We start from the raw sequence: 19,991 nt of genomic DNA on the forward strand, positions 1-19,991 counted from the left end.
TGCTGGCGGGTTGTGGGGAGCAGGTACGGGGCTGGCCCGCCCCTTGTCGTCATGGCAACGACACCCTTCTCCCCCCCCTCTCTTCCACGCCCAAGGGACACTTTTCATTGGGAGAGCTGAGCGATGCGCTTGTGTGTTTGTGTGTGTTTAAAGTAATCCTTACAACAAAAGATTAAATCAGATGTAATTTGGTGTAGATCTGTTAAAAATATGGGGTGGGGGTGCAAATGCTATTTATTGGTTTTCCAGATTTTTAACAGACCCACGCCAAATTACATCTGATTAAATCTTTTTAAATAAAGAGTAAATAAAGATGTAAATAAAGTAAGGATTACTTTATTTTCTTTTTTAATTTGGCCAAATAATAAAGTAATCCTTACAAGTCTGCAAAGTAGATCAGTATCAGCAACCCCACCATGAGCGTAGCCAGGATTTTTGTTAGGTAAGGGCAGGGCTTTTGTTAGGGGGGAGGCAGAACCTACGTGATTTGGCCAGTTAGTTAAGTATTTCTGTTGTTTTACTTGATCTAGGGGGCAGCTGACCCTCACAACCCCCCTTGGCTACGCCCCATAGCTGTCAACCTTTCCCTTTTCTTGCAAGGAATCCTATTCAGAATAAGGGAATTTCCCTTTAAAAAGGGGAAATGTTGACAGCTATGCTACGCCCATGAACCCCACAAGTGCCACAGGAAAGATCTCAGACGAAAAGGCTGCCCGGGGTGGTGGGAAAACGTCCCTCCCCACTGTATGTGAAAGGGAGAGCTTTGAAGGCGCGGACCGGCCGGCTGACAGATCAACCGATCCGTGCTTCTTCAGTGCTGCTTGGCGCCGCTTCAGTCAGGGTCTTGCCCACCTTCCTGCAAGCTTTTTGCATGCACCACACGCCCGTTGCATTCCCTCCATGCAGAGAGCCTGCCCTAAAAATCTGAAAAAGAATGGCTAGGTGTTCTGGGCTTAGCCCTCAAGAAACCAGCGAGGTTGAACAAGTATCTATGTGCTTGTATATTTAGATATAGCATCTGACTGGGATTGATCTTTGCAGGCCTCTGTGTACGGCAAGTGCGTTGCCTCCAAGACGACAGGCCACGGGGACCTGAAGAAGGATGCTTGTGCCAAGGAATTTGAGATGCTGATGGACTGCTTCACGAAGAGCGTGAGTCACTTGCATCTCCTTAACTTTGAGAGTGAGGCCAGCATCTTTATTTAGTGCTGCCCTTAGGCTGTGGACTACTACAGAATAAGAGAGCTATGTCTCCCTCCTTTTTTATGTTCCTGGAGCTCTAGAGCTGGGTCAAGTAACCCTTTTTCAGCTCAAGAGCTGCATTCCCTTCTGGGCAACCTTCAGAGGGTTGCATGGCAGTGGTGTGCAGAGCCAGAGTAAATATATATATATATATGAGAGGAGTAATTAATGTAAATTTTACCTTTGTACCTAGGCTAGGTTCTATGCCCCCCTCCCCATCATTCTCTGTGTCTTTCATCCAGGTATTTTCAGAATTCAATGACAGATTCCAGCCAGGCCAGAACACGAGTAGAGAACAAGGCAGGGTCAGTGAGGGGCATGGCCTGGGGAGCAGTCCAAGGGCCAGATAAGAGAGGCTTGGAGGGCCACATTTAGCCCCAGGGCCCATAGGCGCCAACTCCATGGGGCTTGAGGGGGCCCGAGCCCCCTCAAAAATTCATTTGGGGGGGCTCCGCCCCCCGAATAATCTCCGCCGCCCCTCCCCCAGCCCAAAATGTACAGGGTCGGGCTGCATGCCTCCTGCCCTCCCTCCCGAGCAAAAGCTCCACCCAATTTCCGCTCCGGAGCTGATTAATAGGCACAGCACGCTCTCCCCTATTTGCTCACGAGGAGGCGGCGCCACTTTATTTACATATTCATGAGCTTATTTATTATTCATGAGCTGTCCCGGGCCCCCCCAATATTTTTTATAAGTCCGCGTCCCTGCCAGGGCCTAAGGTTCACCACCCCTGCTCTAGGGGGTCTTATTGAGTAACAACCTAAGTAATTGCTATTCACCAGCCTGGGAAGCTTCCTTAAGCCACAGTTCATCCCATAAAATATGCTGCTTTGAAAGACCTTTCTGCAAGGATGAGAACTGAAAATTTTGCACACTCACATTAACGGGAAGTAGTTCTTTGCTGCTATTCTCACAGCCACCAAATAGGATACTGGGTGAGTTCAGGGACTGGAGCCTGTGGCCATCCACGTCTTGTTAGTCGCAACTTCCATCAGTGGTCAGGGATTATGGGAGTTGTACAACACTGGAGTGCCCTAGGTTCCCCTTTTCCTAAGCTTGTTGTGCTTCTGGCCTGTTCTGCAAGTATCTTAACACTTTGGAGGCTTGCCTCCACACTTGTGGCAGAAGAGGAATACCGTGGCACTTCTGTAGCATTTTCACAGCCCTGTAGCATTTTTTTATTATAAAGAAACACCAATTCAGAGTTGAAATCTGAGAGTCCATGTAGCTTATCTCTGAAAGCATTAATGTTTCTCATTTGGTATAAAATAAACCGTATCTTCTCTTTAGCACAACTGGTGCCAGAAATCCCCATGGCTCCGCATACATCTACTATAGAGTCTGAATTCACTACTAGCATCTATGATCAAAGGGCCTGCTAGCAGAAGCATTCATTTCATGTGGGTGTCCATGTTTTGCAGGAAAAGGAGTTTTGACTAAAGCAGCTGCTAAAAAGCAGTTTGTGGTCTTTAAGAGAAACTATTTGCATTAGGCTCTGCCAAGCTGTTTTCCTCCTGATGTTTTGGACTACAACTCCCATTAGGCTGTGCTGTTGTGCTGATGGGAGTTGTAGTCCAAAACATCTGGCGCTCAAATGCATAATTGCAAGGATCTTTGCATGGTAATTACAGGTATCCTGCTTTAAAATGGAGTTTAGCATATTGGAGTCACCCATCAGAAGAGGAAAGGGTTGGCGTACTCCTTTTTTTAAGATCACGTTTTATGGTGCAACATATATATCAACAGATACTTACATAATCCTTAATTAGTGATATGAATCCTAGTGACAATGACTCATCAGAATGTATCATCATTTACAGGCAAAAAGGAATGTAAAGTGAAGTACTGAAGACACACAACTGACTGCAAACCTGGATTTATAGTTGTTTTTTTGTGCTTGATCCACCCATATTGTACCAAGGAGAGAGATTTATTTATTTTTTTAAAAAAATAAAGTTTGCAACATATGCAGATCTATGGCTGTTCAAATTACACACGTAAACAAGCTTTGTTCAGAACTAATTTTTCTAAGACCCAGTGCATCTGGGTTTTTGATTTAAATATGGTGTAAACATGTCTGATACACAGTTTGGGGTGGGGGCAGGGAGCGAGCAAAATACTACATCATGGACTGGAAGGCATGGAAAGACTATTCAATCAACCTTTTGCACTACAAGAGGATCCCTGTTCTAGTCAATCTGATTATGGAAGTGCTGCAAGCAAGAAGGGCATGATAAAATTGCACTTTTACCAGAGGTGCCTGATTGAGGAAATATGGAATTAGTAAATAAGCAGCCCTCCTTCTCCAATGCCTGTGGGATAGTTAAATTAGCTGTTAGTATCAATGTTGCCCCGAGGATTTACTCGTTCCCTCCCTCCTTACAGGAACAAAATGCAAAGTAGAGCACTACAGCTAGAGCTTTGCTCAAGATAGTTGGTTTTTGTTAATTCCAGTTCTTGAAGATTTGGGGCAAGGAAATATGAAGGCCCAGGGTGTCAGGACTCCATAATAGCCTTTGTTAATTTGTGGCGGGAAAACATATTAAAAAATAATAATACCCTGAACCCTGCCGTGTTGAGGAATCTGTAACTGCATGCCTGATTTCCCTTCTGAACATGCATTTCCTAATTGAGGCTTTGAAAAAAAAATCTAATCAGTGAAACTGCCTAAGGAGAAAAAGGCTTTATAGGCCAAGGTTACTGAACAGCTTAGTAATCCGCCCACTAGAAGTGCAAAGATTGGTGCAGCGTTGTGGCTCCTACTTACCAAAGAAAGCCAGTGAGTCCTTCATCATTGTAGGCATCCAAGGCCAAAGAGCTATGAAGGTTCTTAGGACAATTTTAGACAAGTGTTCAAATCTGGAGTCAAGTCTCCATTTAGATAGGTCTTTTGAGTGGGCCCTGTATCAAAGAACGCTGGATTCATGACTTCTTTTTTTAATGTGGTTGGATGTAAGTAAAAATATTTAAAACTGTCATTCAACCGAATACCTCTAAATCTATTTTACAAGTGTGCGTCGCAAACTGATTTACTCACAGTATATGTAAAGCATTGGCAGCAAAATGGCTGGAAACAAGCAATGGCCCCCTGGTACTTAGTAAGAACTGAACTCCCGATTCCCCAGATTTATGCTAAACACTCTCAAGTTGATGGCTCTTTGGGTGGCATTTGAGTTCAAGAGAATGTAAGAGACTTCAAACCAAGCCAGGATCAACAGGAGAGGAAGGGTCACTTCCTTACTGGTGCATATTGGTTGTAGATTAGGAATCACATTCTGTGAAATACAAACAAATGTTATTTGCATCAAGAACAACAAAAGGCTCCAGGTGAAAATGCTAGGATTGACTTTATTTGTGTGTGCAGCCTGTCCATAATCCACCAGGTGCAGTCCACAGCCTCCTTCCCCAGATTTCACTCTCCACAATTGTAGGGAGATGGCTTGTTTAAAATTCAGTTGCTCTATTGAGCATTGTCACAAGTATCTTTGGTCCTTTAGTTACAGAACAGGCACAGCACATGATCACATCGCTCTTGATCAGAAAAAGCCTGACAAGGACATACAAGGACATCTCCATAACCCTTTAATATTAAAGCAACTTTCCTGGTATTTACAAATAGAACACATGTAGAAAGATCATAGAAACATTTAACCCCTTTTTACTTAACAAACGAAACTAAACTGAAGTAACAGCAGTCTCAGCTGTGGCTGAACTGTGCTTTGAGCAGCATTACTACTTGAGGTGGTTGCATGTAATGCTAAACCATGGGTATGAGAACAAGCTGCAGTAAGCCTCTGGTGCAAAAAAGATGCAAGGCTGTGATCAGAAGCTCACACTTCTGGTTTAATGTGGGGTAGCCCACATGATAGCTTCCAGATGTTGATAAGATTGTAACTCCCAGCATCTTTGACCATGCTGAGTGGAGCTGATGGGAGTTGCAGTCCAAAATATATGGAAGACACCACATTAGCCACACCTTAATGTTGCATCTGAATCCCACTCTATGATCAACCTTAACTATATAGTTTGTTTAAGCAAGCCAGTTTCTTACCTGAAGTTGGCTGTTCTAGCAAATCATAGTTAAGATTAAACACAGTTTGTTGTGTTCAGGTGATGTTAAATGTTTTGTTTTTTTTAAAGCTCACATCACAGGAGGGAAATATATACACTCAAGGCTTGCTTAGGTTTGTTCTCGTAACACTAAAGTATGGTTTAGTGATATGTCCAGATCGGCCCAGTGAGTCTTCTGAAGATTAAGGCTATAATGACAATCGTGCTTATGACAAGGCAAAATGTCCCTCAAAGTAGGTTAAGTGGAACCAGCCACATTTCTCCGTCTCCTTTAATGGAGACACATCAAGCACACTTCACAGGCAAGATACGGCAAAGGCAGGATCTAGCTCTGCCTCACTTGTCAAGACTGTGATGGCATTGCTATTGTCCTAATAGCAATGCCATCACAGGTATTTCTGCACCCTAAACCCATAACTGTTCCAGATAAACAGACTGATAGGAGAAAGAGGCCAATTTACAGACTCAAGGACCTTGCTTGTTTATAACAAAACATTCCCACAGTGCCAAATTCTATTATTTCTGCAGCATGGAGAATCTTAGATTAGATGGGAAGATACCATCAGCTGTTAGGGGCATCCAAGAGTCAAAAGCTTTCCATTTTCGCCGCATCGTTTGTCAACAGCAAATGCCACAAACCCTACCAGGAGGCCTGAAACCAAGCGGCGCTCTGCTCAAGTGCACGGGCACCTTTCACAAACGCTTGGACTGCTGGACCAGGTAGGGGTAGCTTTAAACAGCGCTGCCTGCACTTGCCAAATGGAGGAAAGAGGTAGACGCAGGCTGGCCCACTGGAATAACGCCGACTTGGAATCTCTTCGTTTTGCTTCCTTTAAATTGCTTCCTCTTGCAGCAGGTGGCTGGCAGAGTTTTCATGCACAGTATGGTTCCATAATGCACTTGGGATAGGAATGTATTAAAAGCATAAACCTAATATTTGATAGTCGAGCAAGAGGAGGAAATGATGGGCAACCTCTTTATTGCTAACGTGGACCCCTGATGCATCAGAACAGCCGCTTATGAGCTTGTTTAAGGATGCCTCTGACACTAACTAGCTTTGCGTTTCTGGACCCATTAAACTGATGGAATGTCTTCTCACTTGAGACACTCATGAAACTTCTCTCCCCCCCTTTCTTCCCAAAGGCATATCAACCCATTCCCCAAATAACAGAAGAATCCAAAATTAATTTAAAGGCAGGCCCTCGAGGTGGTGCTGGAATACAACCCCCACTATCCCTTTCCACTGCCCGCGATGGGAACTGGAGTCCAACAACATCTGGAGGGTCCCTGGTTCCCCCTCCCCACTGTAAGGGATGCGCGTGGAGAGGCAGATTTGATCGAGATCAAACGGCAAGCATGAAAACGAGTTCCAGTTCCAAACACACAGAAGTTAAAGGAAATAGTTAAAAGGCAACTGAGCGAGAATAAAATGCAAATGCTTCTTTGGAAAGGTGGCAAGCACAAAGCACTCCAAAACTGAGATGCTCTGCAGGTTAGCCACCAGCAGAAATGAGGAGAAGGGACAAGCTGTTGCAGTACTGAAGTATGAAAGTGGCTGGGCAGCGATGCAGTTTCTTCTTCCCTCAAGATTGCGCCAGTCAAATTTGTCCGGTCCAGATAGAGCTAGCTGATTGAGGCTGCCGACAGTTGCATCTCCAACTGCAGGCAGCTCAGTAACAAGGCATCCCAAAATGGCCCGACGTTTGGTCTCAGTCGTGCAAAGCCTTCCCCTCTCACCCCTCCTCCTCCTCCTCTGCCACAGTTATCTGTTTAATCTGCCGACTATGAAGTGCTTGCTGGGCACCTTCTGCTGCCTGGTTCAAGTGAGTCTCCAGCGCACTGCGGAGGTCATTGACTTTCACATCTGGGAGGGGGTTTAGTCCAATTATCACATCCCCCGTCTCGCTCTCTTCTTCCTCAAGGTCCCGCCTCCTACGGCGCAGGTCTAGGTCAGCCTGCAACTTGAGGTCTCTGTTGGGTTTGGCATTTTCATGCTCCCTGGGGGCAAGCCTAGCCTTCTCTGGCTTCACAGCAGGGTCGTGTTCCGACTCCTGTAACTTCTCTGGCTCTTTTCGCTCGCTCTCCAAATCTGGCCCTGGCTCATTGGCACGATGGGGCTGCGGGCTGTGGCCTCCGGCTGCCACCCCCTCTTTACTACCACCCCCCTGGCCTTGCACTTTACCAATGTGGTCCAAAGGTAACACCTGCTTCTCTCCAACTTTCTCGACCTTCACAACTCCTGGGACCTCCAGGTTCTCGTGCATGTTCTCGGAGACTTTTGGTTTATGCACAGGATCTGCTTGCTGTTCTTGATGACGGGGCGCCTCTTTGTTCGCCTCCCTGGCAAGCGGCTCTCTCTCGGAGACTCTTGGAGCAATCTTCTCAGCCGCCACATGAACTTTGGCTGCATCAGGCATCTCTCTTTGGCCTACAGCTCTTTGTGCAACCTCAACCATTTTCTGGACATTCTTGATCTTTTCCAGGGCGTTTTGGGCCATTTGAGTATCCTGGCCTTCTTTCAACCCCACAATCTTTAGTTGCTTTTCCTGGTGATGCCCACCAGCCCTGGCTACCTGTGAGTCGCTTCTGACCGGCTCCGCTAACTTCCCAGCTTGATTTTTCCCAGCTTGGTGCAGTGAAATCTTCTCAGCCTCATTTGGATGAGCTGCAGGGATTTTAGGTGGCGCTCCAGTAAATTTGCTGTCGGCTTGCTGCTCTCCTGCGGCCTGTTGTCTTCCCTGGCCATTAGAATCTTGGGGGTGGTTGTCAAGCCCATGCTGAGGACGATCCAGTCCATTCTTTGGTATAATCTTTCCAACGTCTTCAAATTTATCTTCAAGACCATCCTCTCTTTCCTTACTTTTGAGGATAGGCAGGTCAGGTTCTTGGTGTATTTCTGCTGCAGAGAAAAGCAAACAGCTCTTAGTTATTGCACGTTCTAACAAAGGGGAAATCTCCCTACTGCCAACAACCGGGGGGTTCACACAACAGCCTCATAGGGAGGTCACACCATTCCCCACCCCAAATTCTCCCTACCACCGCTCACGTCTGACTGCCATGGTGACCAGGTTAATTCTGAAACTCATAAACAAGGGTAGCAATGTAGTAAAGAAGAGACTCCTCCTAAGCTTCAGGCTTCCTGCAGCTCCGAACGGCTGCAGAGAAACGTGGATGTCTCCCCAAACCCCAATGTCGCCTTTCCTCCACTTCCATCTATCCTCCTGTGGTTTCCAATTACACACAAGTAAGAATTTTCACGCCAGGAAACAGCTTCTGCTCTGCTGGCTTCCAGAATGGCTTTGTATTGCTAGATGGAAAGGAGGGAACTGGAGAAGAAGCATTCCTAGGGCAAAGCTGAAGAAATGGGCTCCGTTCATGGTCCACTGACACCACCCTTCTCAGAGTGGCTCCCGAACCCCTACTAATTCTATTGTTGTTGTTGTTGTTTACCTTGCTTTGGCTTTTCCTCTCCTTCCTCCTCTTGCCTCTGCTGGTGGATCTCCTTGTGCTGCTCCTCAATCACGGCCAGCAACTTTGCTTGCTGATCCAAGAGTTGCTTCTGCTGAACCTGCTGTTCCTTAATCACTTCTAACAAGGCGGCATGGTCCAGTACCTTCTCCTTCCCAGCTTCTAGAAAGAGAGAGGGGAGGGGGGGAAATGGGGCTGGAATGAATGCACCCCAATGGTCTACCAGACACAGGAATTTGGAAAGAGTAGTAGTGGGCATGCTACTGGCTCCACAAAACACTTGCATAGCCTTGCACTTATCAGATCTTGAGGTCATAGCTCACTTTGGTACCTATGGCCACGAGAAACCCGATTCCCCAAGCACCTTTTGGAAATAAATTATCATTCTGGGGTCGTTTTCTCTTGCCATGTATTCTTTTGTCTGTACGCTGAACACCGACATTGCATTTCAAAGTAGGGAGGGGCGGCTCTTTCCAAAGGGAAGTCGAGTTTGGATCAAAGCGAAATGGAAAACCAAGGCAGGCAGAGGGAACGAACTGCGTGACATTCAAAAGGAAGCAGTACTTCAAGTGAGGGAGTTTCAGGCGCGTTGAGATTAAATGGTTTGGGAGCTGTGAAGGAACCAATGAAATCTCAAGAGATTCCAGGACGAGGTGCCCAGTCAAAAGCAAGCCACGGACAGTGTGAAGACTCGAGTACTTGCAAGAAGTTCAAGCTTAAAAACACACAGTGCTTTTTCACAAGCGCCTTCAACATACACTCTGTGTATAAATTCAAATCCTGGAGGTTTAGGGTTAAAAGTTGCAATTTATTTTGATCCATACCTGCAACTAGCTTTTTAATCTTGGCTGTTTCAGTCCCATTGTGAAGCAGAAGGGAAAAAGACATTATGAAACCATGGTGCTTTTTTTTTTTTTTTTTTGTAGAACAAAAAAAGAAAACAAGTAATCAAACGTATAGACATGTACCGCAAGGAGATTTTTTATGGAAAATACAGGTCTTTTTATTTCAGGCTGATCTTAACTCAAGCCAGCTTTCAGACGGAGGACTAGGAGACATCCTACAGTGGGTCACACGGTGACTCAGGCAGCCTATTCTCCTCAGTGTAAGCAGACAAGTCATTCTCAGGTAGTCGGTCTGTTTTCTCCTACACAAACCTTGAATACTGGCTGCCTATTGGCTTCCTGCTGGCTCCCTTCTACTCCTCTTCCAATCTCACAATGGGTGCTTCTTGGGCTAAGGCAGTGTTTCCCAAACTTGGGTCTCCAGCTCTTTTTGGGACTACAACTCCCATCATTCCTAGCTATCAAGACCAGTGGTCAGGGATGATGGGAACTGTAGTCCAAACACAGCTGAAGGCCCAAGTTTGGGAAACACTGGGCTAAGGGAAGAAAAGCCACATCCCTGTTCACTGGAACCGACCGTCTAAGCAGGAATTACTGCCTGCCATCCAAAGGGACAACGTAGCCAGAGTCAATTCAGGCACCTTTCCCCCTGCCTAAGTTTGAACTGCACACTAGGCCTCATCCAAACCACCTTGCATGTGTGGACCCAGCTCCGTGTTGCATACCTGAGCAGACACACCCACCGGATAAGATATTGAGATCATTTCCCTTCTTTTTTTGTCCTTTCTCTGATCAATAATTTTATTTATTTGTGTTTCTGATATAATTCCATGTCAACAAAATGTAGACAAAAATACAGTCGTACCTTGGATCCCAAACACCCTGGAACTCAGACGTGTTGGCTCCTGAACGCCACAAACCCGGAAGTGATTGTTCCGGTTTGGAAACGTTCTTTTGGAACCCGGGCGTCTGACTGGGCTGCCACAGCTTCTGATTGGCTGCAGGAGCTTCCTGCAGCCAACCAGAAGCCGTGATTTGGTTTCCGAACGTTTTGGAAGTCAAACGGACTTCCGGAATGGATTCCGTTCGACTTCCAAGGCACGACTCTAATACAATAAGAAAAGAATCTCTAAAATAAAAAAGAGGTTGCAATTTAAGATTTTCAAGAATAGACCAAAAAAACCCCAAGCCCATAAAACATTACTTAACCAACTTCCTATCCTCTCCTTCCATGGTTCCTTTCATCTCCTCTTCTTCCCGCGTTTCCTTGGTTCACTCCATTTATCATAACTACTTTTATAAACTTTAGTTATTTCTTAGTTATTTATAAGTTATTTCTTATTATCTTGCCATCCTGCTAGGTAGATTGTTTATTTATAATACTTTTTCATATATTCAATAAGCAATATTCAGTCCTCCTTATATCTTTCATCATTTTGATTTCTTATTCTAGTGGTCATTCTTGCAAGCTCTGCCTATTCTAACAGTTTAATGTGCCATTCTTTGTTTGTTGGTACCTTGTCTGTTTTCCATTTTTGGGCTAGTAACACATGGGTGGCTGTTTTCACATACAGGAACAAATTTCTCTCTTTTTTGTGACTTCTGTTGTTATTAACCCCAGCAACAATGCTTCTGGATTTTTAGGAAAGGACTTTTTAAACTTTTTTTTAGTTCATTTTAGATCATTTCCCAGTACCTTTTAATTATGCTACACAACCACCACATGTGATAGAAGGTTCCTACTTCTGTCTTACATTTCCAGCAATTACCCTTTATTGATTTTGACATTTTTGCTAGTGTATTTGGTGTCAAATACCACCTATGCTGCAACTTCATAAAATTCTCTCTTAATCTGTAGCATGCTGTAAACCTTATATTTACTTTCCACAGTAATATTTACTTATATTTATATTTACTTTTGAGAGGGGGAAAGTGGGTTGCTTTTTGAGAAGATGAATGACACTGGCGGAAGGTGATCTGCAGGCAACCAGAAGCGAGCGTTCTCAACTTTTCAAAAGCACTTGATGAATCTGGTGTTTGGAAATACGTGCATTTGCACCCCTCCATATGCACAGATTCATGAAAGTATGCCATGGTTTAAAACTTGAAACGAGCGATGCTGGGAGGTTCCACTTTGTCAGGAAATCACAGCCATGCTCAATTCCTTGTGCCCATGGGTATGTAGAGAATATTTGGAGCTCCTCTTTGAGAAGGCACTCTGCACATGTTTAAATGCAATCTTTTTGTATGTGCTGTACAAGTCTGACATGGGGAGGGAGCAGGGTTTAAAAACTGTGACACCCTCATCTCAAAAGCATACCAGCCTTGCCTAGGAATCTCTCTTATTCAGGCTCAGCGATTACGAAAGATACTTCTAAGTTTCTACATAGCGTGATCACTATTGTCACGTAGGAATTCATGTAAGAGAACACACCTTCTTACTGTTAACTCCCTATAGCTTTTACCCATCTTTCCCCTTACATATTTGCTAATGAGACACCTGCCAGCTTACCTTTCCTACATGGAGGTCACACTGACCATATATTACCTTATTTAGAACACTCAGCTCGTAGCTTACTCTCAGGGCTCTTGCTACTTCCTAATTAAGGTTGCTAGCTATGCTCTGTTTGAGCAGGAATGCCACCGATTCTAGAAGAGTGCTCTGCGGCACACCACCAATGCTCCCTTCGCCAAGAACAGTCCCAGTTTCCACATCACAGGCTCAAAACATCTCCACTGTGATAGCAAACCTATCCCTGTGCACCACTAATCCACAGACCTCCTGCCAGCAATGTATGGAAGTCTAGAACATGACATGGAACATAGGAAGCAACCTTACACTGAGCCGGACCGCTGGTTCGTCTAGTTCACTACTGCCCACACTGACGGGCAGCAGTTGTGCAGGGTTTCAGGCAGGGATCTCTCTAAGCTCTACCTGCAGGTGCTGGGAACTGAACCTGGGGTTTTCTGCATGCAAAACAGATGCTTTGCCACTGAGCTTCTGTCCTGCAAGATGGGATTGGGTGCAAAGCTAATTGCCCCAGAGAGTTACACTGAAATGGGAGAGTCAAGTGCTTTGGACTGATAAAGGGACACAATCTTTTCCATGCGATTGCCGGGAGCTGCTCTGCCCAGAATCTCCTTATTTGTCAGAGGCATCCATACATGAGAGGACTGGCAGAGAGCACATCTAATTCTAGGAAGCCCCCATTTTTCTGTCGTATCAGATTTCCACAGTAACAGCTTAAAAGCTCGGACCAGAGGACTTCCAGCAAGGACCTGCTCTGAGGTTATGCTTCACTCACCAGATCAGCAGAGCCCGAGGCTGTGTGTTTTGACTAAGAAAGAGCTCCTGTGTCCAAGAGCAATCTCTGTGTCAGTGGCCTTTAAAAGCATTGCAAGGGAAAGGGAGGGGAGAAACCAGCAGCGGAAAGGAGAGAATCTCCTGTATCCAAGGAATATCTTCCCCCTTGCTTACAGAGAAACAAAAGAACGAAAGAAAGTCCACTTGTTTCAGGCCATCAGAAGACTGCCAGCTACCAGCAAAGGAAGACCTGGTTCCATCATGGGCTGAGTAAGGTCCAGCAGCTCAGCCTCGCTTGCTCTAGGGATCCCCAGTGGTTCTGCTGCCTGGTGATAACCAGGGAAGAGCAAGAATGAAGGTGGCAAATAGTGCCTGAATAAACCTGGGCACCATGTGACTATTATATACAAACTTTCCTGGGACTGGACTGTGCAAATCTTTCGTGAGCTGCTCTGGGAGTCTCTCGGGGCTATAAAGCAGGATAACAGCATGATAAATCAATCCAGGTGCAGACTGCTTGGAGCAAGGGAACGGACTTTTTTTTTCCAGGGGCGCTGTTCCCCTTTCAGAGCAACCTTGAATAGAGAGAGGAGTGTGCTCTCCATTACAAGCAGGGGCGGCTATTTTCTCCTGGAAGCGCTATCGCTTTCACAGTTGGCTTACGGCACCGATGGGATTGTGGTGCCCAGGTGGCTGCAGCCTCAGATTACAAACTCCCAAGATTACGCCAAGGCAAGATGACCTGGCCTTGCAAACCTAGCCTTGATTGGGCTGTTCCTTTCTTTCACGGAAACTACGAGCTGAGCACACACACATACACGCACACCCAGGGCTGCCGGGGAGGCAGATGGGAGCCCCAGAGTGTGCATCTGGGGGGCAGAGCAAGGACAGCGCTTACCCTCCAGCTTGCTGTCTGCATTCTCCTCCGCATTACGAAGCTCCCTCTGCTCCGCTTGGGCTGGCTCCGGCCTCTCTGGAGCAGGCAGCTCCCTTTTTTCACCTGCATACCAGGGACAGACAGACAGACACTCCTTGATGGGGAAAGGAAAGCGACAGATGTTCTCTGCCTCTCCACCCCCACTCCCCTCCCCCCTCTGCACGCCGCTTTTATCCAACTTGATGACTGCAGAAAAAGTCATAAAAATATTTAACAGCGCTAGAGCCTGCTGGCAACAAAACCAGGGCTAACTGCCCGAGCCCATTGAAATGCAAACCCTAACCCTACAGAGCTTCGCAGTGGGCACTTAGCAATGTGGCACCTGTCGAGCTCTTCTAGCCCTGGGTCCCTGGTGAACAGCACAGCACAGCACAGCACCTGATGCTTTTGCAAGTGAGCAAGCTACTGCGAAGTAGATAATGCAGGATCTGACAGTGCCAGGCAATTCGTTGCACGCACCCCAGCAATGACTAAAAGAGGTGAACCGATCCAGCCACACTTACAATGGAGGCAGTGGCTGAGCAGGGGGCCTGAGAACTCCTCATTGGGAAATTCCCTTATATAAAGACTCATTAAAAGCGAGGTACAGTGGACACTCGGGTTGCAAACATGATCCGTGCGGGATTCACGTTCGCAACCCACAGCGGCGTGTCTGCACACGCGCAGGTTGCGATTCGGTGCTTCTGCGCATGCGCAAAGTGCGATATAGCGCTTCTGCACATGCGTGACTCCCGAAACCCGGAGGTAGCCCATTCCGGTACTTCCAGGTTTCTGCAGTCCATAATCCGAAAAAATGCAACCTGAAGCGTCTGTAACCCGAGGTATGATTGTACAAAGAAAGCAAACCCTTTTTATTTCACTCGAGATGGCAGAAACTGTGTTGTCTTGCTGTAGAATGTGGATCTTTATCTTTTCCTTTTTTTGGCATGGGCAGGAGGAAAATGCCAGTGCAAATTAGGCTCTGGGGATGGGCAGGCAGAGGTCATGTGGCGAGGGGGGTTAGATATGGATAAGCACCGGGAATGGGAAAGCAAGTGATTTATTGAGCCTTTGGAAGTTCCGGCTGTGTGCAACTCAGGTGCCCCTGCAGCCAGCGGTGCCCTCTTCCAGAATTCTGCGACAACAGCCAAGCGCTGCACTGATTTGCGGTTTAACTGCAGAAATGCAAAATATCTCAGGGTCCCAAGGGATAAAAACGAACTCCCTGGGAAGATGCAGGGGGAAGGAACCTACCTGTCTCAATCTCCTTCTCAGGTTGCATCTTTTCCTTCAAGTGTTCAGCTTGCTGCAGGCGGGAGCCATCCCTCTCGCCATGCTTGTCCAGCTGGATGTCTTTGTAAGGGGGGCGTTCATCCTCGTGTGCAGGAGGCTTGGGTTCTTTCCCTGGGTGGTCCTCCACCTTTTTCTGGCCACCTTCTCCCTTTCCCTGTTCGGGAACGGGCTTCCGCTGTGCCTCTTCCTGCTCCTTCCCCAACACAGCATTCTCCTCCGCCAGGTCGTTCTTCTTGGCTGGCGGCTGCTTGTCTTCAGGCTCCTCGTGGTCCTGGCCCTCATCCACCAAGACCTGGTCATGTGGCACCGGGGGCTCGTGGCGGTGGGCTTCTCCTACAGGCTGTGCAATGCCTGTGGGGAGAGAAGGAAGGTGGGTCAGCCAGCAAAGAGCAGAGGAAGCACTGCAAAGGAAGGTGTCACTCCCTGCTATCTCATCTACCTGGCTGAAGATGAAATTAAACTAGAATTAGGAACTACAGGAAGAGCTGTGGAATTGGCTAAGTTCACAGACAGTCTCTCACTTTCCCCAGCTCCAATTCTAAATTACCTTGGTCAGGCCGGTCCAGCTGCACCTCCTCTTTCGGCTTCTCCTTCTCGCCTCTCTTTGGCACATCCATGGGATCCAAGATCTGTGCCTTTTCCAGCTCTTCATTCCTATTCTGCAATTTGGGTTTGTCGCGGCCATCGGCTGCTTCTTCAATGGCTGGTTTCTGGTCTGAAAAGGGTGGAGATGGTTAAGCGAGCAAGGAAGGCCAAGATTCTTGCACTGCTGAGCTGGCTTAGGCCAAACTGCACATTGCACAGGAGATCTGCAACTGGATCGCCTCTTGCTTTCTGCTCTTAATTAAATGCAGCTGTGCAGGAGAGGTATTGACAATTTGATTGGAGCAGCAATGAGGTTTGACCCTTTTCTCTTGCACCCCTGATCTAAATTCCACTCTACTGCTATTTGACCTAGGGTAGGTAGGGGAGGACTACAAGTCAAACAGAAACTAGAGGAAGCAAATTTGGGGGAATTGCATCGGAGCTGCCCACACTTCCCTTGTGCCTCTTCAGTTGTTTAACAGCTCTCCCCCCCACCCACATGCTGCATTTCATTGAAAAAGTAAACATTGGGCGATCTGGTCATGGATTTCCTCCATTCACCTAAGCCCCCCCCCCCCCCGCCCCGTGCTGCACTTAAAGGTAAAGGTAAAGGGACCCCTGACCATTAGGTCCAGTCATGGCCGATTCTGGGGCTGTGGCGCTCATCTCGCTTTATTGGCCGAGGGAGCCGGCGTACAGCTTCCGGGTCATGTGGCCAGCATGACTAAGCCGCTTCTGGCAAACCAGAGCAGCGCACGGAAAGGCCGTTTACCTTCCCACCGGAGCGGTACCTATTTATCTACTTGCACTTTGACGTGCTTTCGAACTGATAGGTGTGCAGGAACAGGGACTGAGAAACGGGAGCTCACCCCGTCATGGGGATTCGAACCGCCAACCTTCTGATCGGCAAGCCCTAGGCTCTGTGGTTTAACCCACAGCGCTGCACTTACTAAGAACAAATGAGATGCTGCTGCTGGAGCCACTAGATGGCAGCATTGCTCTTGCTCATTTGCATTCTGTGCATGTCAAGCAGCAGGACAGGCACAGTGAAGAAGCCAGGCATGGCCAAGGGAACTCACCTGCTGGGGTTAGCAACCAGGAGGAAACATAACAGGGGATTGGCTTACACGGCCTCCACAATAAAAAGGGCAGAGGAAGAAAACAGTCACAGCAGGCGAGGAAGATATAGCAAGCACACACACACACAAAAAGGAATCCCCAGATGGGAGAGGACCAAAAAAGCTTGAAAAGCTGCCAGAAAGAAACACAAGCGGCAGTTTGGGGGGCCTGTTAATTCACTGCATCCTCCTGTAGGAATCGCCAGCAGATCCCTCTCTGCTTGCAAAGATCATTGCACAAAACAAACAGCATAGCTAGAAAGCGGGGAACGGGGGGGGGGGGGGCGCACACAGCAGGCTCCAGTCTTTCCCAATAATACCTCGGTTTAAAGCCTGCAATTACCCTAGATTACCACTCTGCAGGGAGGCAGCCTGCAGCAAACAAGAGAGAGAGAGACTCCTGCCCTGGTTTAAAAAAAGCCAAACCTCTGCAGGCCGAACCCTCGGCTCCCTTCATCAAGAGATGCACACGAGGGGGGCATACCCATCTCGCTCGCAGCTGCTTTTTGGTCAAATGGTAAGTACCACCAACCACCACCCCTTGCCAGGAAAGCAACAAACCAGCCTTTCCCAGCCTGCTGCCTTCCAGCTGTGCTCGCCGGGCCTCGTGGAATCAGTCTAAAACATCTGGAGGGCATCAGGTCAGGGAAGTTGCCATACAACGTTGCATTTTCCTACCCAGTCACCAGGGGCCCCGCGGATGCAGTTCTGCAAGCAGAGCAGAGCTTGCCCTGACTGTTCCCTCGCTCCTGGCAGCAGCTGAAATCGCGCCAAGCATTTCCTGCACGGTTAAGTCTGAAATAGACATTTTCACACTTACACTCCACCCTGTGCCATTTTCACTCTCGCCTCCTCCTGGGAATTAAAACTCTGCTTACACCTACGCTTCCAAGCGGGGGCAGAGGACTTCCAGCAGGTATACGGAGGTAGTTTTGAGAAGCTGGGAGCAGCGAGCGTCCAATTTGCTCCGGGTGTAGTCTCCAAAGGGGCGCCATTGAGACTCCCAGCCTGTGTATGCGTACAAATGACCGTGGGGCGTGTGCCAAACTAGGTCTTGGACTCAGGTGAACTAAAAACCAGCTTTGCCCTGCGCAAAGTAAGTAACCAATAAGAGCCCTGCTAGATCAGCTGAAGTGCCCATCTAATTCCATGTCCTGTTCTCACACGGTCTAACCAGAAGCTTCTGAGATGCCCACAAACAGGATCTGAGTGCAAAAGCACACCCTGCACCTAAGATTCCCGGCGAACGGTATTTGCCTCCAGCAGCATTATCCCCCATGAAAGGAGGTCCTCCTCTCTGAGTGGGCTCACCTCTTTCGCTCCTGCCCAATTAAATCACACCGCTGCCCAAAGGGAGAATGCAAGGCAATCAGAGGATGTGTCTTGTGTCACTACTTGCACGCTCAGAGGTAGCAGGTGAACAGGCAGTGAGAATAAGGAGCAGCTGGGTCAGGAGGTTCTGGGGGTCGCTGTGGGGCAGGGGGCTGCAGCAGTGTGCAGCCTTGGCAGATGCCCAACAATGGCAACCTAACACTAGCCCTGCTTTCCAGGGGAAATCCTTCTCCCCTCACCCAGCAAGGAAATAGAGAAGATGCATGTGTGCACAGCTGAATAAGTGTGTTTATTTCTGTGGTGTGAGCATGCAGGGAGTTAGGGCTATGTATACACGCTGCATTAAAAATAAAGACCCTTATAAACACACAAAGTTAATCAATGTGCATACATTTGTTTATTTTGCATGATTTATTCTGCTTGTGCTATTCAGGAGAGGAAATACAGATTTAAACAAGGCAACGAAGTCTCACCACCCCCTGGAAATACTGCTTAGCCGTCTCCCCTCAGGATTTGCAATTTCACCCAGACACAATGATCCTAACTTTTCTTCACAGTCTAGTCTCCACAATCCTAGCAACTAGAAACCTGTAATATAGGAGAAATGGAAAAGCTAAGAATAGCACGGATGCTGAATTCTTTAGGTAAAGGTAAAGGGATCCCTGACAGTTAAGTCCAGTGATGGACGACTCTGGGGTTGCGGCGCTCATCTTGCTTTACTGGCCGAGGGAGCTGGCGTTTGTCCACAGACAGCTTCCGGGTCATGTGGCCAGCATGACTAAGTCGCTTCTGGTGAAACCAGAGCAGCGCATGGAAACGCCATTTACCTTCCTGCCGGAGTGGTACCTATTTATCTACTTGCACTTTGACGTGCTTATGAACTGCTCTGTTGGCAGGAGCAGGGACCGTGCAACGGGAGCTCACCCCGTTGCGGGGATTCGAACCGCCGACCTTCTGATCGGCAAGCCCTAGGCTCTGTTGTTTAGACGACAGCGCCACCCAATACCAAATTCTGCACAAAGATAGTGGGATATCAGAACACACATAGTTCAGCACATCTAGGCCAAATTCTTACCCTGTGTCTGGATGTGCCACTTCAAATTGCAGGTGGGGATTTACAGAAACTTTAAGCATCATAGCTAGCATGACAAGGATGAGGGGTTTGGCCTAGCGTTCTCCCAGAAATGTTGCTGTTTTATGTGTAGGAGTCTTTTTTCTCAAGGGGAACCATTTCACTATTTGAGCTCCCACCTGCCATCTGAAGTGGTACTGCTCAGTTTTACCACCTCTGTGAGAAGAAGGGCTCTAGGCAACAGAATGCAACGGCTGAAAACCGCTGCAAGCCAGGTAAGAGGTGGCAGGAACTGGCACAAAACACCCACAGAGAGCTTGGGGAAAAGCCCCCAAGGTGCACATGAAAGCAAGTTGGGGAATAATTTTGCAAAGAAGCACAGTCATGTGAAACCAACTGCTGCTTGGCTCAGAGGGTTGGGCTACTGGTATTGCTTCCTCCTCTGCTCCGCAGTCTGGAATTGTGTCCCAGAGGCAACGTGTCCCAGAGGCAAATGTCTCTGAGAAAGAAGAGAGCAGGGCCCCTGGCACAGTGAGAACGTTCAAAGTGAAGAGAAACTGTAGGGGGTGGAACTACACAACCAATACAGGCATAGGAACACAGGAAGGTACCTTATACCAGGCATAGGCAAAATCGGCCCTCCAGATGTTTTGGGACTACAACTCCCATCATCCCCAGTTAACAGGACCAGTGGTCAGGGATGATGGGAATTGTAGTCCCAAAACATCTGGAGGGCCGAGTTTGCCT

At 47.6% G+C, this 19,991-nt stretch overlaps 1 protein-coding gene across 2 annotated transcripts in view; it reads right to left on the bottom strand.

The window, feature by feature from the left end:
- Positions 1–4,568: 4,568 nt before the first annotated feature.
- The window catches only part of SLC38A10 (solute carrier family 38 member 10), an 81,718-nt gene continuing 66,295 nt past the window's right edge, over positions 4,569–19,991 (bottom strand). Inside the window, exons 12-16 of one of the 2 annotated variants that reach the window (XM_081180856.1) lie at positions 15,685–15,852; positions 15,099–15,488; positions 13,827–13,928; positions 8,762–8,941; positions 4,569–8,207 (exon numbers count right to left, since the gene is read on the bottom strand). In XM_081180856.1, the coding sequence (XP_081036982.1) occupies positions 7,045–8,207; positions 8,762–8,941; positions 13,827–13,928; positions 15,099–15,488; positions 15,685–15,852 (2,003 nt within the window). In that variant the 3' untranslated portion in view covers positions 4,569–7,044. Of the gene's footprint in view, positions 8,211–8,761; positions 8,942–13,826; positions 13,929–15,098; positions 15,489–15,684; positions 15,853–19,991 lie in introns of both variants that reach the window. The other variant, XM_081180855.1, reaches the window with a different exon arrangement.

The sequence above is a fragment of the Podarcis bocagei genome, assembly GCF_964188305.1.
Source record: "Podarcis bocagei genome assembly, chromosome: 2".
NCBI classification, from domain to species: domain Eukaryota; kingdom Metazoa; phylum Chordata; class Lepidosauria; order Squamata; family Lacertidae; genus Podarcis; species Podarcis bocagei.